The 21647-nt window shown below is 38.6% G+C and overlaps 1 protein-coding gene across 3 annotated transcripts in view; it reads right to left on the bottom strand.

The window, feature by feature from the left end:
* BST1 (bone marrow stromal cell antigen 1) overlaps positions 1 to 15984 on the bottom strand; it is a 37530-nt gene extending 21546 nt beyond the window's left edge. The window contains exons 1-5 of one of the 3 annotated variants that reach the window (XM_007496704.3): positions 15627 to 15984; positions 14485 to 14722; positions 11640 to 11766; positions 3157 to 3292; positions 1296 to 1378 (exon numbers count right to left, since the gene is read on the bottom strand). In XM_007496704.3, the coding sequence (XP_007496766.2) occupies positions 1296 to 1378; positions 3157 to 3292; positions 11640 to 11766; positions 14485 to 14722; positions 15627 to 15657 (615 nt within the window). In that variant the 5' untranslated portion in view covers positions 15658 to 15984. The remainder of the gene's footprint in view (positions 1 to 1295; positions 1379 to 3156; positions 3293 to 11639; positions 11767 to 14484; positions 14723 to 15626) is intronic. The other 2 variants (XM_007496703.3, XM_001369700.4) reach the window with 2 other exon arrangements.
* Positions 15985 to 21647: the final 5663 nt, after the last annotated feature.

Here is a 21647-nt window from a genome sequence, read left to right as displayed (position 1 = left end):
TATTTCCTCTCACTCTATTCTCTTGGACTTCTTTGCCCTTCACAAGTGAGTCCTGGTAATGTCCCATGGGCTTCTTTTATTTCAGAAAATTTATTGGCTTGATGCCTTATGAGAAGAGGTTCCCAAATTTCTGTTCATGGTACCCTCCCTAGTGTCTCAGTAGCTTTTTTCATAGTGCCCCTAGGTCAAAAGAAATACTCAATACCTGAGTTAAATTAAGTAGTTAGGTCCAAACAATTAAATAGGCAGCTAGCTGGCACAGTAGATAGTGAGTTGGGCCTGGGGTTAGAAAGATCCATATTCAAATGTTACCTTGGACACATAAATTGTATGAGCTTGGGCAAGATGTATAATCTTTGTTTGCCTCAGTTTCTTCAACCTTGAAATGGGTATAATGATAGCATCTAACTCCCATAGTTGTGAGGATCAAAAGAAATATTTGCAAAGTACTTAGCATAATGCCATGCTAAACATTATACATAAATTCATAACCATTGCTGTCACTATCCTAGCAATTTAGTAGTTATTTGAGAAAGATAATACACATGAATTGAAATAAAAATATTTTTATTCTATTCTTAAATAATATTCTTAAATTATCACAATTACTTACTAGTAGAATATGTGCACCTGTTGGGCAATGTACAATTTCTCAATCCTTGAAATCAAACTGAACATGGCCATCCTCATTTCCTGTCCCACATTGATTTTCTTGCCTTTGCAAAGATATGACATAGCAAATGAAATCAGGATTCAATGAGCTTTAGCACTCAGAAGATGCTCATTTTCTTATTTCCTGATTGTTCCTCTAGAAACTTTACAGGTGTCATTTCATAACAGATATTATTTATTTTGAATTTACATGACAAAAGATAAAGAATGCGCATTGAACAGCTAGAAACTGTCCTGAGTTAGGAAAACTATATCTGATGATATCAGATCACCTAAAAATAAATTAAGGAAAACCAGGGGATGGAGGGGGAACATATAAATAGTCTCTCCACATCCAATTTATAAACTGAGGCTATATTCTTCTTTTTTTTTTTTGCCAGACCTATGAGCTGCATCTTCTCTGTACCTCCTAAGAGTAGAAAGGCTTGGGACATTAGGGGTTAAGGGACTTGATCAAGAAGACAGGACTTGAATCCAGGCATTCCAAGCCTCAGAGGCCAGCTATCACTCTGCTCCTCCATGCTCTCTCTCTACTTCTCTGTATTTGACTTCCAACACTGTTGGAGAGATTTGTCCCACCTATGCCCTTGATGCAAAACATTTTTAGCATTTTGCAGAATTACCTGTGAGGATGCTTTCTTCCAAAAGGAGTCCATAGCATTGTTCTCACAATCTTCCGTTGTGGGGCAGGACTGGTAATCAAGCTCTAAGGAAAAACCAGTGGAAATGTTTAATTGATTTGTTTTATCACAATGGAAAAGAAATCAAGGCAAAAAGACTGGCTGACTAGATATATTAGAGATTTGTGAAATGGGAAGTGGAATAGAACTTGTACAACAATTGCTTAATAGAACAATTGACTCTAGACCTAGAAATAACCTCAAAAGATCATGATATCAGCATATGTGTTATCACATTTCTAGATGAGGTAACGAGGTATAAATAGAATAATAAAATTGTTCATATATAGTCTACTGGTAGGGCTGAGCTTGGAACCTAATTCTCTGATGTCCTAGTGGGAAAAAAAAAAAACTTCTTCCATTGATTTCCACTTCTTCCACTGGTCGAGATTTGAGATTTTAAACCTGAATCTTAAAAAAAAAATAACAGCTAGCATTTACATAATGCTTACTACATGCAACAAATTTTACAATTGACATCATTTGATCTTCACAACAACTCTCAGAAGTAGCTACTATTATCTTCATTTAACAGTTGAGGTAACTGAGGTAGATTCAGCTTAAGTGTCTTGCCCAAAGTCATGCAGCTAGCAAATATCTGAGATTAGATTTGAACTCATGTTTTCCTAACTCCAGATCTAGCATTCTACTTACTTCACATTACCTAGTTACTAGTGGTTTTACTTTTTTCTATACTTTCATTTTGTATAAAATGACTACTTCTATACTACTTCTAAATATGTAATTTTTCATTTTTAGGTAGAAAAAACTACATAATTACAACAGGCATTAGGAATTCCCTGGGGGTAAACTCCCTCCACCAATTTATTTACCTTCTAGAAAATTGCCTGGGGCACAGAGGCATCATGTGACTTGATTGTGGTCACATATGTTAGAGGAAGGTCTTAAGCCCAAGTTTTCCTCTATAACATTGGTCCTCTGTTCATGTGCAATTTAGAAATAAATATTTCTCATTTAATAGCATCTCTAGACCTCATTAACTGTAGAATCCACTTCTTTCTAAATGCCACTTAGGGGATAGAGTAGATTCTGATCTTAAAAGAGAGAAAAAATTCCATCATTCTAACCTCCACCTATGTCCCACAATTTGAACAGTCTGAAATTATCATGGAAAGAATGATGACTTTTGAGCTAGAAGACATGGATTCAAATCTAAACTTTGCTATTTAATACCTGTATAACCTCAGAAAATAATAAACAATAACAATAATACCAGCTACCTTTTCTATAGCAACCAAGGTTTATAAATTATTTTATAAATATCTCATTTGGTACTCTTAAGTGATCCCTGAGGTGACATAGATAAAAGTAGATGCTACTTTTATTTCCATTTTACAGATGAGGAAACTGAGACTCAGAAGTAAAGTCCTTGCCCAGGTTACATACCTAGTGAAAGTCTAAGATAAACCTGAACTTGTCTTCCAGACTCAAAGTCCAGAACAACATTCTCTGTGGTCCATGTGAACCTATGAACTTCAGTTTCTTCACTGATAAAATGAGTGTTCAACTAGATAAACTCTTACAGTTCTAAATCCTATGATTCTCCACAAATCATGGAGATTACTGTTCTACTCTTGAATCTGAATTGGGAAAATGGATGAATAAAATTAATGTTATAGTTTATATCCAGTACTGATATTCTTTGCACCATGGGTTTCACTCCATAGATGTTCAATGAGAGGATACAGTCAATATAATTCTCTCAGGATAGTAGGGGATCAGAAACCAGGACTGTTTCCAAGTCTAGAACAAATTTTATGACTGGCTTCTCAAGTAATCTTACCTGAGCTATTTTCTTTTCGACACCAATCCAAGAGATCTACAATTCTGCCATACAGCATATTAGTTATAGGCAGGAGCCGTCGACCATTTTGAGCATAAGCAGTAACAACATCATAGTTATTTTCCCAGAACAATGACTAGAGAGAAAAAACATTTAAAGAAAATGGGGAAAAAAAAATCTCATGACCAGTTTTTTAGGCACAAAGATAATATCAGTTTTATGTAGAAACCAAGAGTTGCTTTCTATCTCACATTCATTTGGTTTTTTTATTATTTTTATTTTTTCCATTTATTTAATTTATTTAGTCAATTTAGAACATTATTCCTTGGTTACAATAATCGAATTATTTCCCTCCCTCCCCTCCACCCACCCTTCCTCAGCCGACTCGCAATTTCATTGGGTATTACTTGTGTCCTTGATCAGAACTTATTTCCATGTTGTTGATGTTTGCATTAGGATGTTCATTTAGGGTCTACATCCCCAGCTCTATCCCCTTGACCCATGTATTCAAGCAGTTGTTTTTCTTCAGTGTTTCTACTCCCACAGTTTTCCACTAAATGTCGATAGCGGTTTTTCTTGTAGGTTCCTCCAAGTTGTTCAGGATCACTGCATTGCCACTAATGGAGAAATCTATTACATTCGATTGTACCATAGTGTATCAGTTGCTGTGTATAATGTTTTCCTGGTTCTGCTCCTTTCACTCTGCATCAATTCCTGGAGGTTGTTCCAGTTCACATGGAATTGCTCCACCTTATTATTCCTTTGAGCGCAATAGTATTCCATCACCAACATATACCACAATTTGTTCAGCCATTCCCCAATTGAAGGGCATCCCCTCATTTTCCAATTTTTTGCCACCACAAAGAGTGCAGCTATGAATATTGTTGAACAAGTCTTTCCCCTTATTATCTCTTTGGGGTACAAACCCAGCAGTGCTATGGCTGGATCAAAGGGCAAATAGTCTTTTAGCATCCTTTGGGCATAGTTCCAAATTGCCCTCCAGGATGGTTGGATCAATTCACAACTCCACCAGCAATGCATTAATGCCCCATCTTTGCCACATCCCCTCCAGCATTCATTACTTTCCTTTGCTGTCAAGTTAGCTGTTCTGCTAGGTGTGAGGTGATACCTTAGAGTTGTTTTGATTTGCATCTCTCTGACTATAATAAATTTAGAACACCTTTTCATTTTCTTATTAACAGTTTTGATTTCGTTAACTGAGAATTGCCTATTCGTATCCCTTGTGTTAGATTTTAAATGGTTGAAGGCCTTAAACTGTAACAGTTAAAAGAGTGATGTTGTCAGCTGTAGTGAGTTAAAATGGTGGAAGATATAAATTGTGATAGATATAAGAGAGGGTGAGTAAATTTGACCGCAGGAAATATGTATCACTACAGTGTCTTGGTTTTTAAATCAAATATAAGGTGGTCGCCAGGGAAATATCCCAATTATTCAACTACCCAAGTCAACTGGGTTTTATAGAGATTTTAATTAATACAAATGTGAAATTAAAGAAAAGAGAGAAAGAAAGAAAAAGGAAATAAGTATGAAGGGCCTTAAGCCAACATGGCCTAGACCTGAGTCTTAAGAGAGAGAGATCAGTCAGTCTTTTAAACACTCACCACAAGTTCTGTCTAAGCAAGGATTCTAGTGACACCAGGCCAGCTCCATCTCAGCTGACTTCACCAGAGAGAGTTGGAAGTCACCAGAGTCCTCCTTAAAGAGCCTTCCAGCCAGAGACTGTTCCAAAGGGCCTCTCTCCAGAGCCTCCAGAGGGACAGAGTCCCCTCAGAGGAGCTCCAGCGAGACCTCCTTAGAGATTGTCCTCCAAGAGCTTCCCTTCTCCAGAGCCTCTCTCAAGAGATTCTTCCCGAGCGATCCTCATCAGAGATCCTCCAAAAGAATTTTTCTCTCAAGAGATTCTGCTTTTTCTTATATAGGGGTTTTTCTCCTATGTCACCTCCCCTAAGTCCTTACATCTACCAATCACTATAGACGTTTTCCAAAGGACTGCCCATCTGAATTCCTGCTAAGTCGACTAATCTCCTCAGTAAGTCTGAACCAGAAAAAATGCTGCTGTGTCGACTAATCTCCTCAGTAAGTCTGAACCAGTGAAAACACAGCTGAGTCAACTAATCTCATTAAGAGAAAACTTGCTCGACCCTTTTAGGTACCTAGCATCTCATTGTATCAATTCTAAAAAACAGGCATGGCTCAAAGAACTCCTTGCCTTATTATAAGCAAGGGTCCAAGTACTTTCATTGTTTAGCAAGGAGTTTTCTCCCCTAAAGCAGTCTTAAATATGGGTGGAGTAGAGGTCCTCCCATAGCAAGGATTTTTCTCCCCTAAAGCAGTCTTAAGTATGGGTGGAGTAGAGGTCCTCCCATTTCTGATCCTGACGAGTTCTCACATCAAAATGGGGAATGTTTCCCAGTAGGGAATTTTTTCCAATGGAGGATTCCTCAATGTGGAAATTTTTAACATTCACAAGTCTGAGAAATTTCAAGATTTACACTTGCCCATTTATCAATTGGAGAATGGCTTGATTTTTTGTACAATTGGTTTAGCTCTTTATGCATTTGAGTAATTAGGCCTTTGTCAGAAATTTTTGTAATGAAGATTGTTTCCCAATTCGTTGCTTCCCTTCTAATTTTGGTTGCATTGGTTTTGTTTGTACAAAAACTTTTTAATTTGATGTAATCGAAATTATTGATTTTACATTTTGTGATTTTTTTTTCTAGCTCTTGCTTGGTTTAAAAGTCTTTCCTTTCCCAAAGATCTGACAAGTATACTATTCTGTGTTCACCTAATTTGCTTATAGTTTCCTTCTTTATATTCAGGTCATTCCCTCATTCTGAGTTTATCTTGGCATAAGGTGTGAGATAAGTCCCTCAGAATCATCCTGGATCATTGCAGTGCTGCTAGTAGAGAAGTCTATTACGATTGATTGTGCTACATGTATCCGTCCCTGTGTATAATGTTCTCCTGGTTCTGCTCCTTTCACTCTGCATCAATTCCTGGAGGTTGTTCAAGTTCACATAGAATTTCTCCAGTTCAATTATTAGTCATATTCTTGTTAATCCATGTCAGTTAAATGGAACTGAGGCATTAATCACCAGCAGTTGAGGAGTATGAGGGGAAAAGGTGAGGGAACCCATTTAAATTGAGGCTCAAGATATTAGCATTAGAGAACTCCTCAGGGATATTCCTAACTGAGATCCTAGGAGAGGGCAATCAGGACATTCATACAACCATCTTAAGTCCTTTTTTTTATGAAGTCCTTTTCTCTTGTAATAGGATTGATCAGGGAAACCTCTGATTAATTTTGTGTATTCCAACTTTGAAAGATTTAATATCATTGACCAACTTAACCAGTCATGATCCAGAAAAGATAGAAGAATCTGCCCTTCTCTTGACAGAGATGATGGATTCAGTACTTAGAATAAGACCCACCTGTTTGGATACAGCCAAATTGTGGAAATTTTTTTTGCTTGACTATTCATATTTGCTACAAAAATTCCTTCAGGAGTGGGGTGGGTGGAAGAGAAAGACAATAAATTCTTGTTAATTAAAAATATTTTTCATGCTTTGCCCAAATAATTTGATGAGGTTTAAGGTTGTGGTCCTTGGTTTATAGACTTCTTCCCTTAGAGGCCCTAATCTATCCTAGAACCCTGTGACAGAACAGAACTTCTTCCCCCATTAGTTCCCAGTGGCTGAGGCTGCCCTCAATATTATTGGAGATTTGAGTATGTGGGATGGATGCTTGTCAAAAGTGTACTCCCCAATCCCAATATAGACCTAGATCATGGAACTGGAGAAGTTCTTATCTAATTCATGTCAATAAAAGTATCTTTTGTGCAAGCTTTCTTTTCCTTAAGACTTCATTCTTCTCCACTCTTAGTCACTCTCTTTTCTTCTCTCTTCCCTCCTGATTCACAGCCCAAAATGGCAACTTCAAAGAGCAATATATAGCACAGTGTTTATCTATGTGGCCTGTGGTTCCTGAACCTAAGGGTCCTGACTTACTTTTGTCCTTCTGTAGCCTTTACTGAATGCAAGCTAGAGACTAGAGTATCTGAAAATGGACCTTCCATTCATTGGGTTCTTGGTGGATTAAAAAGTTCTCAGGAGAATATAAATAACTGAGTTGAATCCTTTGGGCATGGATCTCCTAAAAGAGATGTCTTCAAGTAGGCGCCTTTTGTAGAGAAAGAGAAGACCATAAAGGGGAAAATAACCTTCAGCTGAAAGACCAAAGCCATGCTGTGGGGCAAGATATATGAAGCATACTAATTCATTTCAGTATCCCCCAAATGAATTATATGTTTAATAGCCCCCTAAAGTGTCTAATGGGCTATTTAGAATGCTTATTTGTTCATGGACTCCTGCAAATCCTTCATTTTATTCATTTTCTGTGGGGCTTTCCTATGCACTTAGCACAGTGCCTGGCACATAGTAGGCATTTAAAAATGCTTACTGCTTGATTGATAATCATATTGTACATTGATATCCTATGTGATATTTGTGAATCCCACCACCCACATTTCAGGAAATCTAGACACTTAGCCATACCACAACTATTTTGGTCCTTATTGTAAAAACTCTGGGGTAGGGAGGCATGAACCAAAGAGAGAAAATGATCCCAGAATGGACTTGGTTCACATAATCTCCAAGAAATTTCTGGATCATGGTTTACACTCACAACCACACTGTAAGACAGTGATTCACTGCATTAGAATTGTTTTCAGACTTAGCAATGCCTTAACAAAATAGACTGACTAGAGATTCTAAAAGTGGTAAACCTTTATCAAGGTACACTTTAACTCACAGAATGGAAGACATGAGTGTCAACATGAAATACCTCAGGACAAGCTAATGAAAGTATGGATATACTCAGGGGCCAGGAATTCACAAATGCAATAAGAAAGATTACTTCAACTTCTGTTGCTATTAGTTGGAAAAGGGAGTTAACAATCTTACAAAAACTACCCTCTGGATGGGGAACACTGAAGTTCTGTCAAGTTCTTGTCAACCTTCCTAAGTCAATGGGTAGAAAATTTGGCTGCTCCATCACTTTTTATTTCATGACACACTGTAGCTCTGCCTTTTATACTGGGACAGTTCATAGCAATACAAAATTAATAAGGGCCAGGAGGTTTTATAGGTAGGAATGTGGTCCCTCAGGTGTGTCTGATAGGTTTCTTACTGATGACACCATAGAGAGAAAGACAATAGGAATTGGTGAGAAGCACTGGGCATGGAAGTTTCCAGGAAACCTATCATTCATTATTCAATGGAAATCACTTACAATATTAGCACCTAAATTTTCTTTTAAAATTCATAGTTCTTCTGTAATGACCTCCAGGAATTGATGCAGAGTGAAAGGAGCAGAACCAGGAGAACATTGTACACAGAGACAGATACACTGTGGCACAATCAAATGTAATGGACTTCTCTACTAGCAGCAATGCAATGATCCAGGACAATTCTGAGGGACTTATGAGAAAGAAGCTATCCACATCCTGAGAAAGAACTGTGGGAGCAGAAACACAGAAGAAAAACATTTGCTTGATCACATGGGTCGATGGGGATATGAATGAGGATGTAGACTCTAAATGATCACCCTAGTGCAAATATCAATAATATGGAAATGGATCTTGATTGATGTCACATGTAAAACCCAGTGGAATGGTGCATCAGCTACGGGTTGGGAGGAGGGGAAGGAAAGAACATGAATCTTGTAACTATGGAAAAATATTCTAAGTTAATTAATCAAATAAATTTTTCCTATCTAAAAAAAATCATAGTTCTTTGAATTAGACTAATGATGATTTTTTTTCTGTTTTATTCTCCAAGTGATAGGGATAAATTATGTCAGGCCAATACTAGGACAAAGGAGAAGATGGACTGACTACCCCCAGTAACATGAAATTTGGGTGTGGACATTCCACTCATAAGGAAGGAATGGTAATTTCCATATATTGACTGGTTTGTGCAGGCAGATTTCTCTCCTCCAAGACTAAGGTTAGAAGAATCAGATTCCCTAACAGTAATTGCTGCCATAATCTTAGGTTGAAAAGATGATTGCTGATAAAAGGGAGTACTTTGTTTAAACTTTAACATGGTTAAAGTTCCTAAGGGAGAAAGATGCAGAAATATAAAGGAAGAGTCAAAGGAAACATCCTACACCATAGAAAAGACATGATAATGCTTTAATAACTCAATTGTATATGAAGAGGCCAGGACACAAACTGTCTCCAAACCTTGTCCTCTACCAGGCTGTTTATCTTCATAAGACTCAACAGTAGTTTTGGAAGCTTAACTGGACAGTACACAATAAATAAATGTTGATTCTTAATAATGGAAGCTGTTTCTCAACCAAGAGGTATTGCACAAGAGGTCAAATGGCTGAGTGGATTGAGAACCCAGGCCTAGAGATGGGAAATTCTGGGTTCAAATCTGGCCTCAGATACTTCCTAGCTGTGTGACCCTGGGCAAGCCACTTAATCTCCATTGGCTAGCCCTTACCATTCTTCTGCCATGGAATTAGATATGGATTTAAAATAAAAAAGAAATATAAATACCCAAACATTTACCTAAAAGGTTCTAAAAAACTTTGAAAATAGAAGCAACTACCTTGTGCCCAGAGGTAATAAAACCTCAGAGTCCATTCTTAAAGGGGTCAAAAAGGAGAGGCTAATGCCAGTCCCAGGAAGTCCATTCTCTTGATTAAAAGAGCATTGTAACACTCCAATTGAAAACAGGGTTGTAACACTGAGCTAAGCAAGATGCCTAAAGAAAGTGAAGATCAGCTTCCTATTAAAAATCAAACCTAGATTCTAGCAAATGTATTTGTCCAGTCATCTGCCTGGAATAGCCTACGTAGTCACAGTTCACTGGCTAAGCAACCTTCAGGACTCAGTCTATAAGCTCTTAAAAGTCAACTCACCTTCCCAAGAGCAGCTGTGACCAGTGACCCAGAGATCTGTCTAGTTCAACCCAGCAGCAGCCAGATCCAGTAATGAGACAGCCAGGAAAGCAGCCAAATGCCCTGCTTCTCCCAGCTCCGTTGCTTTGCCACACGTCTTCCCTATGTGTGTGCTTCATTACCATTGAATTTGATTTTTTGCTCACTCTTCTCTCCCTCCAGATATTGCATGAATTTGTGAGAAAGGCCCAGGTAGGGGGTGGGGGAGATGCTCGTCTTGCTATTCAATCTGAGCAAATGCCTTTGCTAAGAATGGAGTCTACTGGCTTATTGATAAGAGAAAGCATTCTGTTGTGGGCTCATAAACTACAGCATTAGAAATATAGGTACCAGGGCAGCTAGGTGGTTCAATGAATAGAAACAGGCTTGGACAAGGGAGATCCTGGGTTCAACCCTGGTCTTAGACACTTCTAGCTATGTGACCCTGAACAAGTCGCTTAACCCCAATGGCTCTTCTGTCTTAGAATCAATATTTTATGCTGTGTGGTGATTCCAAGACAGAAGGTAAGGATTAAAAAAAAATGAAGAAGAAGAAAATATAAGTGCCCAAAGGCTAACCTCTAGGACCTTGAGAATAGAAACAACCACCCCTCTCCTGACCTCAACCTGTTAGTGTCAGTGTGAGTTGGGGACTGAGCCCAAAGAAGATGCTACATTATAATTTTGAGTTTTGATCATCATATAATGGGGAAAAGTATTAGGTAATGGCAACCTTACATTTCCTAATGTACTATGTGGCAAGCATAAGTCTGTCAGACCAAAGCTTTATTTCCCAATAGTGTAAATCTTAGGAAATAAAGCCCTGGTTAGTACAACTGGACAAAAGAGATATTTCATGAGAACATAAAGATAGAAATACAGTCCAGAGAAGAAGCTTCCTGTTTGGGCTATACTGGGGAAGAGGAAGAAAGGGAGGGTTGAAATCATTTAGGCAATGAATGCAAAGAATATTAGTAATGGCTTTTTTTCTGTTGTAATGCCATGTTTTTGCTGATTTCCATTCTGTTGTTTGCCTAGGTTTCTGTTAGGACAGGAATAGCTGAGTAGTTCAACCTGAGCTGACTTTAAAAGTTCCCAGTTTAGGGGACAGCTGGGTAGCTCAGTGGATTGAGAGCCAGGCCTAGAGATGGGAGGTCCTAGGTTCAAATCTGGCCTCAGATACTTCCTAGCTGTGTGACCCTGGGCAAGTCATTTGACCCCCATTGCCTAGCCCTTACCTCTCTTCTGCCTTGGAGCCAATACACAGTATTGACTCCAAGACGGAAGGTAAGGGTTTAAAAAAAAAAAAAAAGCTCCCAGTTTGATACTGTGGTAGAATTTCAAGCTCCATGGAGAACATCCTTTCCAGAAAATACTCCCCACAAACATGAACCCAAGTCTGTGACCAGCTAGGGTCAGCTGGTTCACAGGAGATGAACATCAAGTGTTACATTTGAGCATATATATTTGTTTTTAATAGAAAAGAAATCTGGTCACATAATTAAAAGAGTACCTTATCTCTGGGAATTGGATGTCTTGAGAGGTTAATAAAAAGATCATAATCTGAAGGTAGTACAGAGCAGGGATCCTTATGGAACACAGTTTTAAAGGCTTCCCATATTTCTGAGCAGTTTTTGTCCCTAAAAGGAAAAAAAAAATCAAGCAATGGTATTGATTATTTCAAAATATCAGTGACTTTAATCTGATTCAAGAAATACTTATTAAACATCTACTATTACTTAAAAAGCTATAATAACGATATAATGGTATATATATATAGCGGTTTAAAAAGGAGGGGTGGTAAAAAGTCCCAGCCCTCAAGGAGTTTACATTTTATTGAAATTTAAGTTCTATTGTCAGGGAATAATATATACATAAAGTAAATCCAAAATATTTACAAAGTACAAAATAACTGGGGAAGGAGGAAGGGCTAGATGACTCAGTGATACTGAATTTGGAGTCAGGAAGTTCTAAGCTCACTTCTGGCTTCAGGTACTTCTTAACTGTGGGACCCTGGGCACACATAACTCTTCCTACCTCCATTTTTTTACTATAAAATGGATATAATAATAGCACCTACATTACAGGTTTGTGAGGATAAAATGAATTAACATTTATAAAGCGCCTGGTATAGAGAAAGCACTATATAAATGCTTATTCCTTTCCTTGTCCCAGTGGATATGCTATCCATACATCATAGTTTTCTCTTTCTTAGTAGTCAATACCTATATATGTATATATATATATACATATGTATATATATATATATATATACATATATAAAGCATGAACTAAGGATATATAAAGCCAGACACTAAGCTGCTGTTATGGGAATTTTAAAAAAGGGCAAAAATAGGTCCCTGCCCTCAAGAAGGTTACATTCTAATGGGGGAAACAACTATGAAAATAGCTTGCTAGATACAGTATAAAATACTAGTCAGAATAAAAGGAAGGTGACCTCAAAGGGAAAGGTGAGATTAGAGCTGAGTCCTAAAGGAAGCCAGGAAAACAAAAATGCTGAGAGATAAGAAGAACTATGTGTCCAGAGTTTATAATGGAGAGAAGTTTCTTACAAAGCAGTTTTGTGCGAGATCAGGTTGGACCTATTGGTAGGGAAAAATACTTAATAGTACACTGTAAGGAAAGAGTGAGTACTTTGCTGAGTCATTTATGCCAGACCAAAGAAAATATAGTACCTCCTTATCAGTCAATTAGTTCATTAGTATTTGTTAAGCCCCTACAATATAACTTAGTAGATAGGATAAAGAATGGGGTGTAAGGGTGAGTTCCTGGAACTATTTAAAGTCCCGAGTTGTTGTTTTTTTTTTTATTGTAATCATAAAATGATCATAGGAAAGGTGAGAGTGAAGGAGACATTCAACACCCATTTCAAAGAGGTACCATCCAGAAAAAGCAAGAAATATAAGACAAAATGGAGTCAGTTATGTTCTCTGCCAAAATCCACTTTCCACACCCTCAACAGTAATAGGAAAGTTTTGGAAGCGGGCAAGGTTTGGCGGGAAAGACAGGTTCTGCTTTGGAGATGCCTACGTGGTATATTCGGTCTTGAGATTTCCAAGAAACAGGTGATATGGACCTGGAGCTGAGGAAATGGACTGGCTCTAGATATCTAGGTATCATATCTATTGTTGTTGGTAGTCTCTCGGTAACCGAGGATGACGATTGTCTTTGTGCGTTTTCATCTATGATGTAGATGAGTGTGCACAAAGACACTTGTGCGTGAAGGAGATTTAAGTGGAAAAGTCGATGCACAGAGACAGTCCCACTCTCTCGGCGTTGGAAGCCTGGGTCCAGTGGCATGAAAAATCGTTACACCTGGAGACTTCCTCAGCTGCATTGGATGGCCGTGTTGTCTTTTGTGCTCCAACACGCCCTAAGCACTCCACAGTGCTTTGCTGCATTGCCATCTCAGCCATTGAACCTTGTTGTTCAAAAACAGTCTTCACATGCTAGGTGAGCAAAGCCCTAGTTCACCAGGGGTCTACTACCTGATGGCTACCCTCACAAGGTTTAGCCGGCCTGGCGAATCCGTTGCCCAGGGTGGGGCCACTGCCGCATGCTAGCAGCTACTAGGAGCCATAAGTGAGAGCTGGGTGTCACATGAGGGTCAGAGGTTGGAGAGCTGCCCTAAGAGGGCACGACAAGCCCTCCATACCAGAGATACTAACCCTCCCTGAGTACCCTATACACATATATACATACATATATATATATATATATATATATATATATATATATATATATATACACACACACACATATATACAGGGGTAATAATTGAGCCCATGGGAGCTGGTGAGATGGTATAGAACACAAAAAGAAGGGTGCCCAGGACTAAACTTTGAAGTATATAGTCTCCATGAGTTTCTATGACCAGAAAAAACATCAACTGGTAACTAATCCACCCCTGGTGAGAAGTCCTCTGGACTTAACTAGCCTGGTATGCACAGGACAGTCCCAGAGTGCTGTCTTTCAAGCTATAAGACCTTTGTAAACAGAAGATCCATAAAAGTCCATAGTAAACTGTCAAGCATTCTAGAGTATTACTATTATTACTTGAAACCCATTTTCACATTGCTTTAAATGAGAAAGTCTCTTGTCCTGAGGTTCCTAAGATAGCAATTCTGCCTTGGAGTTATCAAATAAAAGCATAAAGAGAAGAAAAAAGAAAGGTTGAGTCAGAGGAATTTTGAACACAAAAGAGAGTTGGGTGGACCAAGACTCTACCTAGCAAGGCTCTCAGCACCATGACCCTTTCCCCCATCAGACAAATGTCCTTCCCACTCCACTAGGCAATAGTAAACTTTTCTCTGAAGGAGACACTCCCTATGACTCACCCAAGTTCTGGATTCTCCAGAGAGATGAATTCATTGCATCTGCCCCGGAAGATACTCTCCAGGTGGGGGGTAGTGCCTAGTCCCTTCCATAGTTTCTCTCCAGCTCCCATACACACACCAGCTGCTCCCAGCAGGAGAATCAGAAAGAGCTTCAGTTGCAGCAGGACTAGTTTAGAGGGCTCCATGGATGAATTCCTAGCTCGGAGAATCTCCTCCCTGCAGTGAGGCTTACAGCCTGCTGGGAAAGTGAAAAGGTCTCTCTAACAGCTGACAATCTGATCTCCGGAAATACTTTTAAAAGATTCAACTAACAGCCCAGAAGAAAGAAGCCTGTACTTTTTCAGCAGACTTGCACTTCCTCCTTTCCTTCTCCTTTTTTTATTTTTTCCCCTTTCTCTACTAATCACAAAACTTAAACATACAAACCCTTCTTTTTATCCCTGTTCCTTTGACACTTCATTAAGTCTAAGGTACTTCTTTTTAAATGAATGGAGGTGGGGGATGGGAGGTGGGGGAGGAACCTTTAGTAAAATACCAAGTCCTAAACACAGGGGTTGGGTAATGACTTGCATTCCTCTCTTTTTTTTATCCTTTCAAAAATCTAATTCCAATGTAATGGAAAGAGTAGACCAGACTAGAATCAGAAAAGTCAGGATTCTAGACTTTGCCTCTCCCAAAAAGCTGATTTTCTTAATTCTAAAATGGAAATAATAAGAAGTAAGCTGGTTATCTCCCAGACATGTTGAGAGGACCAATGTATCTCTCTTCTCCGATCAAGCGAGTCATCACCAGTTGTCTATCAAACATTTCAAACTGTGTCTCAAGGGCATCTCAAGCTTGGCGAGTTTGAAACATAATTCATCACCTTTCCTGTCAATTTCCATCTCTATTCTGAACTTCTCTATTTCTGTGGAGTATACCAGTATTCCTCCAGGCTCCCACTTTCACAACTTCCAATTATTCTTGACGCCTTTGGCATCATCCCAGCTATCCATTTAATTACCTCCCCCTCCGTATCTTGTTTTTATTTCTACAAGATCTTAATGGGGAATATAGGATGTTCCAAAAGGACTAGAACCTCTGGTGGGAGAACTTGATAAACCCTTTTCAGGGTTGCTCAGCCACCTGCCCCCAGCTCTCACCTGTAGCTCCAAGAAACTGTAGCTCCTGCATTAGTCACATCTAGCAGGTGGGCCAAAACCAGGTTGAGGGTAATTGGCAGGCATCAGATCCATCAGTGATTTAGGAGGATGTCTACCCAAGAATGTGAAGACTTCCACTGGTGGAATGAGTACATGAGAACAATGTGGCAGCTGAAACTTGGAGAGACAATGAAGATATGAAGGTCACCCAGGGTATCCCTGGCCATCATGAGTCATTCCGACTTTTGCCTTGTCATTGGACTTCAATGACTCTGGAAGAGAGAGTAAAACTGAATCTTTGTGAAACTCTGCCTCTCTTAAATCCAATTCATTCACAAGCCATGACATCACCTCATGAAGTCATTGGTCCTCTTCAAAGTGAAAGATGAGAAACAATATCTCAGTCTAGCTCTTTTTTTTCTTACCCTAATTTAAGCCCTTATCACTTCTCATCTGGACAGCTTTAGAATATATACTTACCCTCCCAGGGAACAGAATGAAGGAGAGTGTCATCACTGTCATTCTTCACAAACTAGGACAACTGCAGTACTTCTGTTGTCTTACATCTTCAAACTACATTCTTTTTGGCATATCTAATTCCTGTCAGAGATAGAAGCATCAGCAGTAATAGCCACCGCAGTGGGTAGGTGTTGTGGGCAGAGAGGAGAGACAGCTCTCTGGCCCTTCCCTTGCCTTGCCTCATGATCTCCTCCCTGCTCCTTCCCCCCATCCTGGAGGATCTCTAGATCTCCTTAATCTCTTAGCTGAAATCACTTGGTCAAAGAGATAGTCAACAGCAGCAGTCTACCTTTGCCTTGACTGTGACCTCTCTACTGTAGCCCTCTCAAAGTCCCTTAAATCTTATCCCTTTCAGTCCTTGAGACTTCCTTAACCACCACTTGGTGGAAGGCTTGCATACTTCTCCAGAGATTTCATCTCTCCTCCTTCAGGGCAATGAATGAAAGAAGGGGACCACAAAGGGGCACAAAGACAGTTCAATGAATAGACTGTTCTCTTTTGGTTTTTTAGGGTTTTTTCCCAAATTACCTGTCAGTATAATTCTCTTTACTTTTTTTTTTTCCAAACCCTTACCTTCTGTCTTAGAATCAATACAATGTATCAGTTCCAAGGCAGAAAGAAGAGTGGTTAGGGCTAAACTATGGAAGTTAAGTGACTTGCCCCGAATCACATGGCTAGGAAGGATCCGAGGCCATATTTGAACCTAATAATCTATCATCTCTGGGCCTGGCTCTCAATTCACTGAGCTATCTACTTGCCCTCTTCATATAATTTCAGTAATCATTTTATGACATTTTTTGATCTATCTTCATTTTCACCCTCCCTTCCCTCTTCCTCAAGATGGCAGGTAATTAAAAAAGACTTATGTTTGAATAGTGCCTCAGATACTACCTGACTCTGAATAGGGTTTCTAAACCTAATTTTCTCCATTTATAAAATGGAGATCATAATAGCATTTACCTAATGGTATTGTTGGATCAAATGAGAGTACATATAGTGTTTTGCAAACCTTAAAAGCCTTTAAGACAAATGCTAACCATTACTATTTCCCATGGGCAGTCACAGCCCAAAGACCCTAGAATCAGAAAACAAAGATGATTTCTGCAGGCGTCTTTCTCAGGGTATTCTTAATTCCTTCCTTGATCAGGAAGATATACTGGGAGAAGTCACTGAATTGGGAGCTTAGAAGACCAGGTTTCCAGTCCCAGAGCTGACATTTTATCTGGGACCACAATTAAATCACTTGAATTCTTTGAGATTGTAACCTACTCTTTAAAATGAGAAGGCTGGTCTAGATGATCTTCAAGGTTCCTCCCAGCTCTGGCATTCCACTCCATGACTCCTGCAGCCAAACAGGTTTATTAGTCCTCTGGCATAAGCCTTAGTGTCTTTTTTTCATACCATTTTCCCATGCTTTTATTTGTCCTTTTTGCTAAAGCAGGAAACTATTAATATATTACAGAAAGATTTTCAATGATAAAGTTTGACATAGAAGTTTCTGCTAAGCTGTAGGATTTAAATTAATGTCCAATACTCCAAGTGGTATATTTTATAAAGTGTATTAATAATTAGTAGAAGTAAAGGAATAAAAAGGTAATTATCTAACAAAATAAGACCACATGACCAAGCTCTCCATGCCTGTTTAAAAGACCTGTTGGAAGCCACTCTGATTATAGGAAACAGAGCCAGAGAGGTGGGACTACACCAAACTTATATCCTCTCTACACTAACACACAATGTGAGAAGGAAAGTGGGGTGCTAGGAATCATAGTTCAAGGGTACAGAAATTAATTACACAATCTCCCCTGTGATTCCCGTGGAAAAAGAGCATGTAGAAATCTCCCAGATTTATATGCCTAGTTTCCCCATGCAATCAGTGCATATAACCAACTTACATCTATAAAGATCTATAACTAGAGGTACATACAATATTGCACTTTCTAAGGGGATATTACAATAATTTGGGGACAAAAGGGAAATAAAAGAGAAAGAGAACAAAATCAATGATTGCTAGGTGCATTGACAAAAAACCAATTGGGGACAGTCCCCATTGGCATAAGAGTGTACATATGAAATGAATGCGTTCAACCCCCCACAGTTCAATTTCACTACATCCCAAAGTTCATTCTGGATCTTTTGGTACAGTGTGAGGTTTCTACAGGCATCTCCATGTTGCATTCTCCAAACAGTTCACTTTCTTAATTCAGGGAGGTAGCAAATTTCTTATCCTAAAATTACTCTCAAACAAGAAAATTTGTTATAAAAACTAGAATTATATGACAATTATACAATCCCCCCTGAGGAGAGTGTTGACAAACACACAGATCACCCAGGGATCCATGACTGTGTTATGAGGTATATGAATCAATTGTCAAAAGAAATAAAAAACATAAAAAAATAGAAGAAAAGAAAAAAATCAAAATTAAATACTATAGAAAAAGTCTGAGTAGGCAAGAATAATCCTATAACAGGTCCTAGAATCATGGCCCTATAAAGTGATTCTGTTTCACAAGCCTATAGGACCATTGTAGCAATATGCACTTACCCAGTCAGCAGCCAGGACTACAGAAAATTGCCACACTTATGAAAGAAAGAAAAGGGACTAGATTTTTGCAGCAAATGGGAAATAGAATTCCCTGGTCTGATTTTGCCTTTTCTCTCAGGGATATGGTAGTTGTCTCTTGGTAACCTAGGATGATGAATTGATTGATTGATCTCCTTTGACCTTGTGCTTCCTAGCACTATATAATGGCTCTTTTGTGGTCCCTTCTCCTGGAATCAGACAATTATTAATCAAAGTCCCATAATATTTAACAATCAATGGCAGTTTCCATAGTCTAAAGCTTTTGGGTATGCATTAATATTAGGGCTATTAGATATTGTAAACTTATATTAGTGCAAAATTTTAAAAAACCATTAATACTGGTAATATGTGCTTTAAGTACAAAAAGATGAGAGAAAAAAGAAAACTCAAATACTCTATTGCACATACAAGGAGGAACAATAAAAAAAAATTTTTAAGAATCAAAAATATATAGTTCATGATCGGTGATATACTGTGTTTGGCAAGGGGAGGCAGAATGCAAAGATTTCTCACTAAAATGAGATCCACTTCCTTCTTAACTTGGTTATAATCCACAGTGTGAATACAAGTGATTTTTACCAAGTAACAGCTTTGCAAAATAGTAGTAAAGCAGCTAATGCACATTCAAAGAAGTACCAAAATCCCTAAAATCACAAGAGTTCACAAATTCTACAAAGGTCACTGATATAGTTGGTAACCAGTTTGATGGAGTACATTCATTATCTATGTGACAATTAGCAAAGGCAAAAAGCACAAAAGGCTGTATAGGTAATATGTGACCTTGATGGATCTGGTGACAAACCCAGTATCCATAAGGTCTTATATTTTTGCAACAGAAAAGGTTTGCCCAACTACGGACCTTTACAATGGTATTATCTCTAGTCCAGGTATAGGGCTTTAAAAATAAATATAGTAGGATGGTACAAGTAAAAACAGTGTAACAGAGCATATAGTTAATAGCCAAAACACAGTAACTTAGTGACATAGTGTAACAGAATATATTAGATTAGATCAATATGTGAACTTAACGAAACAAAATTAAAAGCTTAAAACAAACAATCAGCAAATGCAATAAGCATGATAGGATACAGTCACTCAGTGTCAGGAGAAGGTGCTCTTTTTACAATAGAGCAATGAATCAAAGAGTCCTTTTCTCCAATTTTAATAGCTGTTGGATTAGTTAACAGAACTTAAAAGGAATCTTCCCCAGGCAGGTTGGGTCACCCCAGTGTGTTGGAAGTTCTTTATATAAACCTTGTCTGCTGGGTGTAGGTCATGGAGCAAGAAGTCTATAGGACCTGATTGTACAGCAGCTCCAGATTCATGAAGTTCTCGCAATTTGATTTGCAAATCCTGTATATATGAGGCAATAGAGGTATCTCCCCCCTAGCAAAGATGTATATGTGGGAGAGAAAGTCTTAGCCTGCATAGGGGGATGTCCAAAAAGCATCTCATATGATGAGATGTGTAGATCTCCTCTGGGCCTTCTTCTAAAATAAAATAGGGTCAGAAGGAGAATTTCAGGCCATTTTAAATGAGTCTCTGTTCACAATTTGCCAATCATGGTTTTAAGGTCTTTTATTCATTCTCTCAACTTGGCCTGAGCTCTGGCGATGATACAGTACATGTCTTTTAAGAGCACCTTGGTGACAAAAGCCACTGTGGCTCAGGTGGTGGGAAAGACTTCCAGCCATTTGGTCAGTTGACCCACTATGATTAGACAAAATTTATACTGTCCAGTCTTTGGCATAGTCATAAAATCAATTTGCAGGTATTCAAAACCTTTTGAATACCTGCAAATTCATTTTATTGTGTAAGCCAGAGGATGCCTGCCAAAAACTTTGCCACAAAAGGGATACTGATTGAACACTTGGCATGAGGGCAGGTTGTACACAGTTTGGAGGTTATGGTAGTTATGCCAGGGGCTATTCATACTCTTTTAATAGAGTCCACAATGCCCTGGGTACCAAAGTGACCAAGCTCAACTTGCTTGCTTAAAAGACCAACTGGCAGACACACCAATTACAGGAAAGAGAGCCAGAGAAGTGGCTTATATCTTCCCTACTTATATTCTCCCTAGGTCAGCATGCAACATGAGCAGGAAAGTGCGGTGCTGTGAATCATAGTCCAAGGGTACAGAAATTAATTATACAAAACTTTGGTTTACATTTAAGGGAGCATCTTATTCTACCTTTTCTTTAAGGTTTTTTGTTGTTTTTTTTTTATATTGTCAACTTGGAAAAACAAAGAACTACTAACATAGTTAGAAAAACTAAATCTTTAATCAGGAAAGACAGGTCCATAATAATTGGTTACTACACAGAAGCAAGAACCAAATACTACACAAAGTCAAAACCCTGGAGCTCTGGGGACAGTATCTCTGGGAGGATCAACAGGCTAGAAGATTCTCCAAAGAATAATAGAACTTGGGGATCTTATATACCTTTTGGGAAACTCAGGATATCAAACCTACACTGACAGGTTGTAATCAGGCTTGGGAAAGAGGCTGTAGCCAAGGGTTAGAGTATCTGGGAGTAGTCTACTACAATGGATACTAAAAGGTTGGTTCCAACACAGGTTTTGGTCTTCTTGGGAAGGGATCTCTGATACAAAGGGGGAAACTTCTAAACCTAAAAGGGTACTTCACATTTGATTATGTCTCCTAGCCCCACCTAAACTGGGATCATCAAATAATTTAAGTCTAAAATGAATGAGTCTGGGGCTTCCCTCAGGGTGAGTTCTCATGGGACAGAAGCAAATTTGGGGCTCCCAAAACACCCTGTTGACAATATTTTCCTTATTTGAACTTGTTAACTGGGAACAAACACAAAACTATTAATTAGTCAGAAAAACTACACTTTAATTAAGGAAAGGAGTTCAGTGCTTTCCTCAAGGCCTGCACATAGAGCTGTGCACTA

This window comes from Monodelphis domestica, chromosome 6 (genome assembly GCF_027887165.1).
Source record: "Monodelphis domestica isolate mMonDom1 chromosome 6, mMonDom1.pri, whole genome shotgun sequence".
NCBI lineage: Eukaryota > Metazoa > Chordata > Mammalia > Didelphimorphia > Didelphidae > Monodelphis > Monodelphis domestica.
The sequence above is the reverse complement of the archived record's forward strand: the minus strand, read 5'-3'. Positions and strand labels throughout refer to the sequence as shown.